This window comes from Vanacampus margaritifer, chromosome 20 (assembly GCF_051991255.1).
Source record: "Vanacampus margaritifer isolate UIUO_Vmar chromosome 20, RoL_Vmar_1.0, whole genome shotgun sequence".
Taxonomy (NCBI): domain Eukaryota; kingdom Metazoa; phylum Chordata; class Actinopteri; order Syngnathiformes; family Syngnathidae; genus Vanacampus; species Vanacampus margaritifer.
In genome coordinates this window covers 15,629,382-15,641,615 of record NC_135451.1, presented here as the reverse complement: position 1 = coordinate 15,641,615, position 12,234 = coordinate 15,629,382, and the positions used below count along the sequence as shown (strand labels likewise).

Sequence of the window (12,234 nt, the reverse complement as noted above, 5' to 3'; positions counted from 1 at the left end):
ATTGATGTAATCCAAATATTTCAAAATAAGAGTGCATCCCATCATACTTGTGGTTCGGGACACGTGAATTCACCTAGTTGAGGATTTAAAAAATTATATTTATTAAAAGTTTTTTTGCCTTTTTTCGGGGTGGAACCAATGTTTGTTTTTGGTATTATATCCCCACTTATTCAAGAATTGTTGGGTTTATTTTTCTTTCTTTTTTTTTCTTCCAAATGTAATTGTATGCTGATTTTCACTATTTCACCGACGGTCAAGGCCTCTGTAATATATCAGGCTAAGAAATCCACATATCTTTGAAATTTTCGATCAAATTTGGAGAAATAAATCTCATATTGTAAAATGTTAAGCCTGTTTAGTTTCATGTAGTTTCTGTCATATTTACATCTGAAATATCACATTTGATGAAACACCCTGTATTTTCAAGCTGTAATTGCAAGAGGGTGATATTGTGATTTGATGTGGTTCCAGCCCTTGCTGGTTGAAACGCGGCAAAATAAAACGCCGCGTTGGCATGTGATGTGGTAAGGCTGCGAAGAGATTGGATTACATCGCCGCTTGACCCGCTTCTCTCTTGCCTGGTGGGAACCGCAGTGACGCTCGGATCGGCCGCCTCGTCCACACAGACGGCCAATCGCTACTTTGTAACGTCACTTTTTTCCCTCCACATCCACAAGAAGTTTTACCTGTTTTGCACCAGGAAGTCCACCAGGTGCAGCGAGGTCTGGTCGGCCGTCCGGACCGAGTAGTGCAGCGCCGTCTCTCCGGTTTCCTGCAGGGGGGTGGGGCAACAGTGGACAAAATGGCTCGTAAAATAAAATAAATGTTGCTGGCTGGAAATTTCACTTGAAATGGGATGAATGGCGTCAGGAAAGACGAAGAATTTTTTAGATTTTTTTTTCCCAAAGACGGCGCCGGTACTAACCGGGCCTGCCTCGGGCAGAGGCTCCATGAGCTCCACGCCCTCGGCGTAGACCTGCACGAGGGCCAGCAGGTCGCGGGCGCGCACCGCCTCGTACAGCTCCACCATCTTGGCCGCCGCCGACGAGCACGTCTTGCGGGCGTACTTGTGGTCCACGTACTTGGCGTTGATGAACTCCTTCCTCACCGTCCTGGCGGAGGCGGCAAAAAACGTTGGCGGTGGCTACAGTGACGTCTTCCTTGGTGTACTCACATGTCGCTGGAGGGGCCGGGCTTGGGCGAAGGGCACGGCAGGTTGCCCTCCATGATCTCGTTGAAACTGCTGTTCCCGATGTTCTTGGCCAGCTGAAAAAGAAAAAAACAAGTTCACATTGAAGTTGAAGAGAAAAGACATTTTGAAATGCTGCTACAGAAGAAAACCACACATTTGTTTTTATTATTATTATCATTATTTACTTTTTATTTTTATTTATTATTGTATTTATTATTTATTAAGTGTTATCATTATGTATTTGACTGAAAACAATTTCTGGAATCCATTTTTGGGAACTTGAGCGCAGACAGAATATTCCACATTTTTCCGAACTAATGATTAATTTAGTTATATAATATTTATCAATTGAAAAAAACAATAAATTAAAAGTAAATCTATTTCTATATTTAAAATTTATTTTTCAAAAAATATATATAGTTAATATATAGCTTTTATTTTAGTTTCTTTTTTTGTGGCCCTCAAAAAAAAATGTGTTCACGTTCCTTGCTCTAATACCAAAATTGCAAATCGTCTTTACTTTAAAAAAAATTGAGATATTGCAAGCATTTTTTTGCTAAGCCAATCGCATATTGACATGACATCATACAATCAGCTTGGACTTTTTAACGTGTCATCCGCGTCGCCGCCGCCTACCAAGAGTTCCGAGGTCCCCAGTTTGTCGAGCTCCATGGACTGGATGCGGGAGATGTGCACGCCCATCTCTCGGTGGATGCCCGAGCACTCGATGCACGTCAGGATGCCCAGGTTGGTGGACAGCCATTTTGGATCTACAAGCCAGCGACACGTCAACATGTCAGCACGTCAACATAAGCGCGCCGCCGTGCGTCGGCTGCTTCAAATGCACTTGACGGTCGCCGTGGTGATGCCTAACGACCGAAGGAGGATTCTCGCACAAGACAGATGTGGAACTCAACTGATACCGATACCAGTAGTACTTTTGATACATATAATCTGCATTTCTTCAAAAGCGGTTCTACACGGCAAATCTGTCGGTGTTAGATGGCTCGGAGGTCGAATGTTCGTCTCCCGACCCTGAGGGCAATCCAAGGCCGGAGTAACACTACTCAGTGTTTACCAGTGTATATTTTTAACACTGGAGATTTGGCGATTTTGCTATCAAGCTATACCTCTAATTTTCAAGTATTTATTTTTAAACCTTCCCCCTCCCCCCACCCTTTTTCCACTGCAGTGACTGACTTTAATGGCAGCGCCGCCTGATGTTTTGATGTAATGTGGGACATTTGAAAAGGACAGCTCAGCTCTTTTGAGCTCATCTTGCGGTGTGTGCACAGGGAGAGAGAGAGAGAGAGAGAGAGCGAGAGAGAGCGAGAGAGAGAGCGAGAGCGAGAGAGAGCGAGAGAGAGAGAAAGCGAAAGCAGTGAGTCACACACACGAATGCAGGGAGGCGCCCATGTCCAGATGTGAGGCGGCGGTCACATGTTGAGCATGATGAACGGCTGCGGCGCTAACGAAATCCGCGTGCGGGGGTCAAACAATTTGGATGAGACGGCCGCTTCTCATTCCAGCTGCACTTAACAGCAGTGATGGATTACAATCAAAATGGAAACAATGCGAGCAGGCCTCTCTCAGTTGCATGTGTGATTTATATAACAATGTGATGTAACTACGAGGGGGGGGGTGGATATGTCTGGAAATGCATAAGAGGTTGTTTTTTTTTTGGGGGGGGGGGTGCACCTGCGGCGCCGCAGTCGCAGCACAGCTCGTTGCCCGGCATGCGCAGCACGTCCTCGATGATGGCTTTGGTGAGATCCTCCAGGCCGTCCTCGCCGCCGCTGCTCTGCTCGCCGCGGAAGGCCATGTTCAGGGCTTCCTCCTTGCTGTTGGTCAGCACCGAGATCCAGCTGCGGGACAACGCGCCGGATTAGTCACTTTCATCGTTTGATTTGAAATTCCTTGGAATTTCTGTCTCTCAACAGTCAATATTCTCAAATTTCTGTAATCCACTATGGAAGCAGGCAATCAAAATAAAGACATTTGCAAACATTTGCTTTGATTTTGGAAAAACATATTTTTGCCGATTTTCTGACATGTTACATACAGACCACGAACTGAACCATAATCAACTAATGCGCTTGTATTTTCTGCACTGACAATTTAAAAAAATATCCTATTTTTTAACTCTTTGACTGCCAAAAACGTTAAATAACATTTAGTAAAATCCTATGGGGGAGTGCCAAAGACGTTAAAAGACGTTTGTTTCAAAACAGAGGTGAAACTAACCATTTTCTATTGTGGATTGCTGAAAAACGGAATAAGGTAGAAACAAACTTTTTTTTCTGATGAAAGATGAGAGTCCAATCTTTCATTTGGTAGAATGTGTGTTTCCATAGTCCAAACACATAATTTTCTATGGAGCTTGAAAGATCAGTCAAAATGCTTAAAATCGGCTGGCACTGGGGACAACCCGTTTCTGAAAACGTCTGGCAGTCAAAGAGTTAATAAGTAATGGAGAGTTGTTCAGTTGACCAGACGTGAAGTTGAGTAACTGTACTAAATCGCCTGCCATATAGCGAGGGCAGACCAAATGAATACAAAAAATAATGGGGATAAATACATTTTAAAAAGAAACCAATAAATGAATCAAGAATAGAAATTGAAAATAAGAATAAATAAAACTACTTAGAGAAAAACAAAACAAAATCCTTCTATTACAAAGACACCTCCAAATAAATCAATTAAACAGAAAAGTGAATTTATGCACGTTATGTTACCACAAGAATTTATTTTTTTTGTCAATTACTTTTTGAAGAAGGTCCAATCATATTCAGATTGGAGACTATTTACAATCATAAAATACTTAATGCAGTAGGTGTTAACATTTTTAAGACTTTTGAAAGATTGATTATAAGGCATTTTAAGGCCTTGTTTTTAAATTCATTGATTCAAATTCAACTCAATTTAAGCCTTTCAAGTCTTGTTCAAATTGTTCCCCATTCATACTAAAAGTGAGCATTCTTGTTGCAAATGCAGAATCATGGCATGTTTGCGTAGGTGTGCCTAATCTTGTGGCCAGTGGGACTCGTTACTATTCTCATTACGAAGCCAAAATCTACAAGCAGTCTGGAGATTTTTTTTTTTGCAATTACAAACGAGGTTAAGACACACAAAAGACCATTGGCACACTGGGGCTTTTCTAGAGCACAGATGGGAAACACCACGCCTGCCTTTCAAACATGGCGTCCTGCCGTTCCCGACATGGCACAATCTGCTCGCAAACACCGCAAGAGATGTGTGTGCGGGGAAGTGAAAGGAAAAAGAAGGAAAAAAAACATGCCTCTACTGACAACACGCTGCTAATTGAGGGACGGGGAGGGCTGGCCGCTGCTAGGGAACACTGAATATTTCATCAAACACGCTGCACAAGACGCCGCCGCTTTGCTGACAATGTGCGTGACGGCGAGGGAATGCTAGCCGTAGCGGCACCAATCCCAGAGGAACGCCGTCAAGCGCGGCATCCACCAAAGGCGTCAGGTAAGGGAAAACGCCAATAGGAAGGCCTCAAAGATACAGTCAACACTCAAGCTTATCATTTAGGACTGGACTTTACAAGGAACTACTACTGGAAGACGGTCAGTGGAAGAAGAAGTAGAAATAACAAAAAGAAAAAGAAGAACATGCTGAGAAAATGCTGAGTCTCCGTTCAGCAATTGTTTACAATTACTGTGTAACATTCATGCTAGTATCTGTGAACCCATCTATGGCATTTTCCATTATATGTTAGCATTAACTCTTTGACTGCCAGACGTTTTCAGAAAAGGGATGCCGTGGGTGCCAGCCGATTTAAGCATTTTGACTGATCTTTTGACTGATCTTTCAAGGTCCACAGAAAATTATGTGTTTGGACTATGGAAACACACATACTACCAAATGAAAGATTGGACTCTCACCTTTCATCAGAAAAAAAAGTTTGTTTCTACCTTATTCCGTTTTTGAGTAATCAACAATAGAAAATGGTTAGTTTCACCTCTGTTTTGAAACAAACGTCTTTTAACGTCTTTGGCACTCCTCCATAGGATTTTACTAAACATTATTTAACGTTTTTGGCAGTCAAAGAGTTAAGCTCACAGACTTTCATGACATTGTGGATTTTTAAGTCATCTCTTTTTATGAGTTTTTACACATTTCAAGTAAGCCCTAATTTGGGGAAATCTTGCTATTTTGGTAACTCCGTTTAGACCGCACCTAAAGATTATTTTAACAATTGATAAAAATGACGATTTTTCTTTTGATTAATTGATGAATCAGTTTTTCATAAAAAATGTTTTCCTTTCCATCCATTTATTCAAAAACAGGATATTTTTTCAAAATTAAAATAAACTGATTATGAGATTCAGCTGCTACACTGGTCTGTAACATGAGACAGAAAATCGACAAAAATATTGCACCTCTAAATTGTAGTGATTCGGGAGTAGATAATGTTGAATGGACACCTTTGCAATCATTCATCATTCCTGACTCTCGAATCACTAGAATTGAGATTTTTTTTTTTTAAGTGGACATTTTCAGGAATTACTCACATGACAAACTCTTGCTCATCCTCGGCTTGGAAATGATACGTGCGGTTATCTGGAGCAGGATACACAGATAAATTAAAATCGTACAAGGTGTATTGACAACGTTCATGTGTGCAACTTGGGATGCGGCGCGCACGCTTACGAGAAATGAGATCAAAACACTTCCTGTCCTCGCCACTGGGTTTGACCTGGCAGGTGAGGAGGTTGAGCTTCACCGGCTGCCTGTTGGACTGCAAGGAAAAAGATTGTCAAAATACATTCATTGCTCACCGTCATTCAGCCGGGATTTTGCCACATGGTGTAGTGGAAGAAGTGCTGCCTTTGCCAGTGAAAATTATTTCTTGTCTTTATCACTGCTCTCACGATTCGAACCCACTGAAGTCAGGGCTCCACTCTTGGTCGCCGTGGCAATAAACGCCACATTCGGCTTTCGTGGGCACGGTGAAATGAGTGGCTCATTTGCATGACCCACGACCCGGCCCCCTCCAAACAGGCGCATTTCATTTATTAAGATAAATGGGAACTGCTTACTAGCTCATATATTTGTCTTATTTGCTGTATGTCTCTGACATTTCCCCCCTAAAATGATGTCTTTTTCCTCACATATTTATCATTTTAATAAAAATGTCCTCATCTTATATTTCTGTAATATTATTTTGTATTTTTTCTCTCCCAATATTTGTGTATTTTTTTTTCTTAATTATTTCTTATTTGCTCACATTTTTGTTGTAATTTTCCCCCCCCAAAAGCCAGTCCAAGACATTTAATTAAAACACCCGGGTGCTGTTTATTATGTAGTATTTTGGTCTTATTATTTTATGACTCTTATATTTGGATTTTTTTTTTTGGGGGGGGTGAAATGTTCCTAATATTTCCATTAATTATTTTTGACAAAAGGCCTGTCACAAACATGTAAAGACAACCAGGAACTGCTTGTTATCTAATATTTTTATCATGTTCTTTTATTTATTTCTGTCATATGAGTATTTTACTTCAAATATTTTATGCCCACCCCAATATTTTGCATTAGTTTCTAATCTTTTGGCATAATTCTTATTTGGACAAACACAGACATGTCATTAGTACTTCATTATTTATTTGTATTATTTGTGTATTATTCATCTAATGGTTTTGTATTTGTTTCTAATATTTTGGGGGGAGTTTATTATACTCACTGTGATTCCTCAAGGGGAATTTTGTATTTTTGTAATATTTTTGTGCTAATTCTAAGGTTGACAATAGCGTGTCCCAGACATGTTGTTGGGATCGCTGGAAACTGCTTCAAGCTGCAACAAACAATGCATCAAAGGTCCCATTTAATGAAAAGTTAAGCGACTTTTATATTTCAGCCCAAAGAAGCGTTTGAATGAGTTAACTGGAGCGTGCGAGAGATGAGGGCAAAAAAATGTCAGGTCACATTGCTGCCAACATCGTCCAGTGAGCTACTTTTAGCACAAAGCGATGATGTCATCGCCTTAAACGCGATCTCAGTCGCCGTGTCCATCCGACTCGTCGTCGTCAACCAGATTTTGGTTGTCACGTTCCTTCTTGAAAAAAAAAAAAAAAAAGAAAAAAAACCCGAGCCATTCCCCAATTTGGCCGCTGCGGCACAGGCGCGGACTGCTGTTGCCGTAGTGCGCACGCACGCACATCCACAGATGAGTCATCCCGGAACAGCAGGCAGAGGGAGGAGGGGGGATGGAGTTGCCATGGCGACCAATCTATGTCAATTCCACCAGATTGCATGCTTGCACGTGAAGGGGGGGACGGCGGGGGGTGTACGGGGAGATCCTGTGTGCGTGTGTGTGTGTGTGTATGCACGCACTCACTGTGGCATGAGAGATGGTGAGGATGCCCCCCTTCACCGAGCACTGCCGGCGCTGCCACACCTTTCTCAGCCTGCGAGGGGTGCAAAAGAGACAACGGGAGCTTTGAGTTCGCTCAACCTTTCTTGGCCGAGGTGCACATTGGACAAAATGTGGAAAAATCCCACATCACACCACCAAAGGGAAAAAAAAAAAAAGGAGATTCGGTTGCGCCTTCAGATACGAGCTGAATTTGTTCCGTCAGGTGAACATGCTCGCTACTCAAAGCATTCCAATAATTTTTCCACATTGAAATGAATGGAAATGCAATCTGTTCCAACGCCCCCCAAAAAGTAAAAAATTCTGTTTTTTTAATACTAAATAAAATATTGTACTTTATAAAGACATTAATTAATGAACAGTTTCATGCTGCAATCCAGTTCAATGTGCTGCGCAATAAGTGAAAATTGGAGAAATAGATTTTTTTTTTTAAATCTATTTACAGTAGTGAAACTTTTTCAGGAATTTAAACACTTTCAAAACAACAGCAAGGCTCTGATTGGCTGAATCAGTAAGCACTACCAACAAATAGTGAAAATCTGTGTATTATTTAAAAAATGTTGACAGAATTTTTTTCCATGAACAGGCGAACCCGCAGTTGCCAAAGCACGAGTACACGTCTGTGTTATTCTACTTTTTGTGTTGGAATATTTGCTGCTTAAAGGTTAAAGGTTGCAACTACTGATGTCAGCTGTTAGCATGTCATTTGCATTTTCAATATAGGTTAGCATTGAGCTAAATGGAAATCTACTAGGGCATTTACGGTGTAGTTGTTTAAAATATTTTAGTTTTAGAGGAAGCTTGAGCTGGGAGTGCCTTCAAACAGCCTCTTTAAGGATGAATTGTTCACCATCTGCCATGCTGAAGCTTATTGTTAAAGTGAGTCCAGTTGACTACCACCATACAGTGCACGTATTTCTACTTTGCGCTTCAAGTCAAAGTAAAAAAAAAATAAAAATGTGGAAAAACTCGGAATTTGGTTGACTGGTACCCGGAGGTGGGAGTGTACTTAGTTGCCTTGCGAAAGCACGTAAACCCTGAGTGGGCCGTGCAGGGCCCAGCGGCGACCTTACCCGTCGCTCTTCTTCAGCAGGTATCCTTTCTTCTCGCTACCAAACTCTTTGTTGCCCTGCAGCTGGTGCATGCTGTAGCCGCCTTGCTTGCTCTGCGAGTCCTAAAAGGGCGCACAAATTGCAAAATGAAACCTGCACCACTCCGCGGCGACATACTACAACACAAACATGCAGCAAAAAATCCCCTCATTCACTCAGAAATTGCGCCAGGAATGCTGAGAGATACTACAAGTACTACTACTTACTAGTAACACTAGTGCATCAACATCAAAAAAATAAATACATGGCATCTTATGGTAGCAATCGATCATGCAAACAGTTGAGATAAGAAGACAAATGGCGAGGCTGTGACTTGTCATCGATACGGCTGTCACTATCAAATCTTTTTAATTTCATCGAATAATTTGTAATTATTTATATAGTTATTTTTGTTAATCCACTAATGTTGAATGTAAGTTGAATTGAGTGGATGATATAACAACTCTATTAATTAACATCTTATTTACATATTCATTATTAAACACCAGCAAAAATTGCCTCTGTTAAACGGTTAGCATTAGCACACTAACGATTCCCTTTTAAAGGTAAACAAACACTAAACACAGTTTAGTTCACACATACATAATTAAATCTACATCAATTGAATTGAGTGGATATAACTACCATTTATTATCTTCCGTGCGTGTGCATTATTAAACACCAACAATATTAGCCTGTGCTAAACGGTTAGCAATCGTGATTAGCATTAGCGTGCTAACGATTAGCCTATGCTAAAAGGTTAGCAATCGTGATTAGCATTAGTGCGCTAACGACTCCCATATATACACATTACACATGTGATAGTGTCTTAAAAGTCACTTACAGACATTGCTTCAACAATAGTTGATGAGTAATGAGCGGAGCTTGTCCAGACACGATCTGTGAAACTGGCGCGATCTGAGGTGGTATGCGCGGCAGGTCGGCTATGTTGGCTCGCTAACTTATGGCAACTACACTAGCACAAAACATGAAAGTAATGCCTGTACGTACAATCGGCGGTACACATTCCTAAAAAATTTTTATAATGACTATGAATATGCTTTCATAGCGCATTGCTCCCGCTAGATAGATAGATAGATTGATTAATCTCAGTGAGGTCAATAACTTGAAAAATAATGTCCATGTAGAAATATGGAGGGTGGCGCAAACATGGTTCTGGCGGAGATACGAGGCAGACATTTTCAGTCGACCTATTTTACACATCTGACTTGGTCGACTTTTTCCCCCAACACTATTCCTTCTTAGGAGAATAGTTCCAAAATGAAGAGCACACCTTACAACGACATGCAGTTTGTGTTCTTTACGGCGAGTTCAATTTCAAGTGACTTACAAGCGCAATGTGTTCATCATCATTTACTCGGATGCCAAATCAAATTTCCGCATTGAAATGCTTAACTCTCAACATTCCCGCGCCCCATCCGCGTCTCGGCTAGCATGCTCTGCGGCGCACTCCTGAAAGTCACGTGGCACAGACAAAATGGCGGCATGCTCAACATGCGGCAGCAGCAGCACTTACTCTTCTAGACTTGATTCCAGACAAGCAGAAGAAAGGCAGTGAGGAGAGGGGGAGGAGACAAGACGGGAGAGGTGTGAAAGATCCTGCTCAGGTGCCGCACGCGGGTCTCCAAATCAGCCCGCAGCGTGGGGGTGCTAATTGCCAAGGGACGCTACAGTGTGTGTGTGTGTGTGTGTGTGTGTGTGTGTGGATGTGATTCCGGCACGTGGTGTGACATGCACAACAGCTTATCAAAAGACATTTTTGAAAAAAAAAATAAAAATACAATACTCTTTTCTCAGCTATGGAGCAACAAGCACTTTTACGGCTGTTAAGCAGTGCAACTTTGCTGCTGCTTCTTCTTGCTATTAATTATAGTGCCTCTTTTCCAGTAGAGCTCAGTGCTGCCAGGCATGTTGTGGCACAACGTGGTACTACATTGAAGGCAAGAATTCCGTTAAACATAGCGAGCAAGCAAGTACGGGTCTAGGATTTTATATCTCCTGGTGCTGAAGGGGAACCTGACCGATGCGTACACGGATTGAGAGAATAATTTATCAATAGATTTGAAAATATCAAAAGAAATGCTGGAGGGGTTTAATTACGGCTACACAGATTTATGACGCGGTTGCAGCGCCAGTTGGCTGCACAACTTAAGTGGCAATTAATCCAATCAGGTCTTTGTTTAGCTTGTGTTGGGCAGCAGAAATGTGCTGTAAACGTGCATGTGCATGCGTGCGCGTTACCTCCTTCTGGTCCAGCTGGAGAGAGGACTTGATGAGGTCACGCAGGGCGGTCAGCTGCTTCTTCTCCTCATCCTGAGTTTGTTTGATCTGGACGCAGCAATCGGAAGCGTGGTTCAAACCCGAAAATGTCACGAGTGAGTGTGAGCGCGAGAAAAGGCAAAAAAAAAAAAAAGAGACGAGTTACGTTGTAGAGGTCGGCCGCCAGCTTCTCGATGTACTGCTTCAGCTTGTCGGCCGTCTTCAAGCCGTCCTGGAAGAAACTGCAGCGGATGTTTACGTTTAGCTTTCGTGCAAAATGCCATTGCTTCATATTGTTTCATCATGTAGTCTAAGCAGTTGGGTCAAAAATAACCCGAGTTGGGTCAAGAATGGGGACCGACCCTAAAAGTTGGATGAAATTAAATGAATAACCTGAAAGCAACCCATTTATTTGGGTTTGTTTTGTGAATTGGGTCAAAAAAAGAACTAACCAACTCTTGAGTTATTTAACCCAAGAAGTCATCTCAACATTCACGCGAAAGCGAGGGGGGCGGGGCTTGTTTGCTTACTTGCACTGCGCGTGGTAATACTTGATAAGGTTCTGGAGGAGGTCCACGCCTTTCTTGGTCTTGATCTCGTTCACTTTGATCAGGTACTGCAACACAAACGCACAAAAACGGACACGCTCCTGTTAGTTCATTTTACCGTGGGAAAGATTTTCAACATTCCAAAAAATTCCCACGTTAGAAAGATGACACATTTTTTCACAATAAAATGTCCACATTCAGACATATTGGACATTTTTTTAAGACATCATGTCAGCTATTTCCAACACTACCCAAACTTTCAAAATAAAATTTCTTGATTTCAATTCCGCAAATTTTCAAAATAAAAGCCCCAATTCAAAATTTCTTTCACTCGTCTCCAAATTCCACATTTTTTGACCGACGCACAACACGATTTTCCACAGGCGGCTTTGTCATTAAACCCCTGGGCGTTATTTTATTTTGAAATGGCTTGGTCAGAACCAACAAAAAGCCAAAAAATGGTCAAATAACGCCCAGGGGTTAAATGTATAACACATAATCTGAGCTAATCCCGCAACAGGAAAGATTCGCCAGCAAAGGGAATGGCGACAGATCGCATGGATGAACAAGGGGGTGAGAGTGTGAGATTAATCTTCTGATTGAGTAACATGACCGGTGGGTTGGAGGGGTTCGGGGCAGCAGGATGGGGGTGCGACCAATGGCGGGATGTGCCACGGACGGTAGTTAGCATGCGACACTAAACAAACACTCGCTGCTCTA

The 12,234-nt window shown here is 41.9% G+C and overlaps 1 protein-coding gene across 4 annotated transcripts in view; it reads right to left on the bottom strand.

Annotated features, from left to right (window-relative positions):
- The window catches only part of asap1b (ArfGAP with SH3 domain, ankyrin repeat and PH domain 1b), a 39,295-nt gene that overhangs the window by 7,994 nt on the left and 19,067 nt on the right, over positions 1–12,234 (bottom strand). For all 4 annotated transcript variants that reach the window (XM_077554580.1, XM_077554582.1, XM_077554581.1 and 1 more), the window contains exons 7-18: positions 11,497–11,582; positions 11,133–11,208; positions 10,949–11,035; positions 8,669–8,769; positions 7,560–7,629; positions 5,873–5,960; positions 5,734–5,782; positions 2,891–3,057; positions 1,829–1,962; positions 1,175–1,266; positions 926–1,112; positions 687–772 (exon numbers count right to left, since the gene is read on the bottom strand). In XM_077554580.1, the coding sequence (XP_077410706.1) occupies positions 687–772; positions 926–1,112; positions 1,175–1,266; positions 1,829–1,962; positions 2,891–3,057; positions 5,734–5,782; positions 5,873–5,960; positions 7,560–7,629; positions 8,669–8,769; positions 10,949–11,035; positions 11,133–11,208; positions 11,497–11,582 (1,223 nt within the window). The remainder of the gene's footprint in view (positions 1–686; positions 773–925; positions 1,113–1,174; positions 1,267–1,828; positions 1,963–2,890; positions 3,058–5,733; positions 5,783–5,872; positions 5,961–7,559; positions 7,630–8,668; positions 8,770–10,948; positions 11,036–11,132; positions 11,209–11,496; positions 11,583–12,234) is intronic.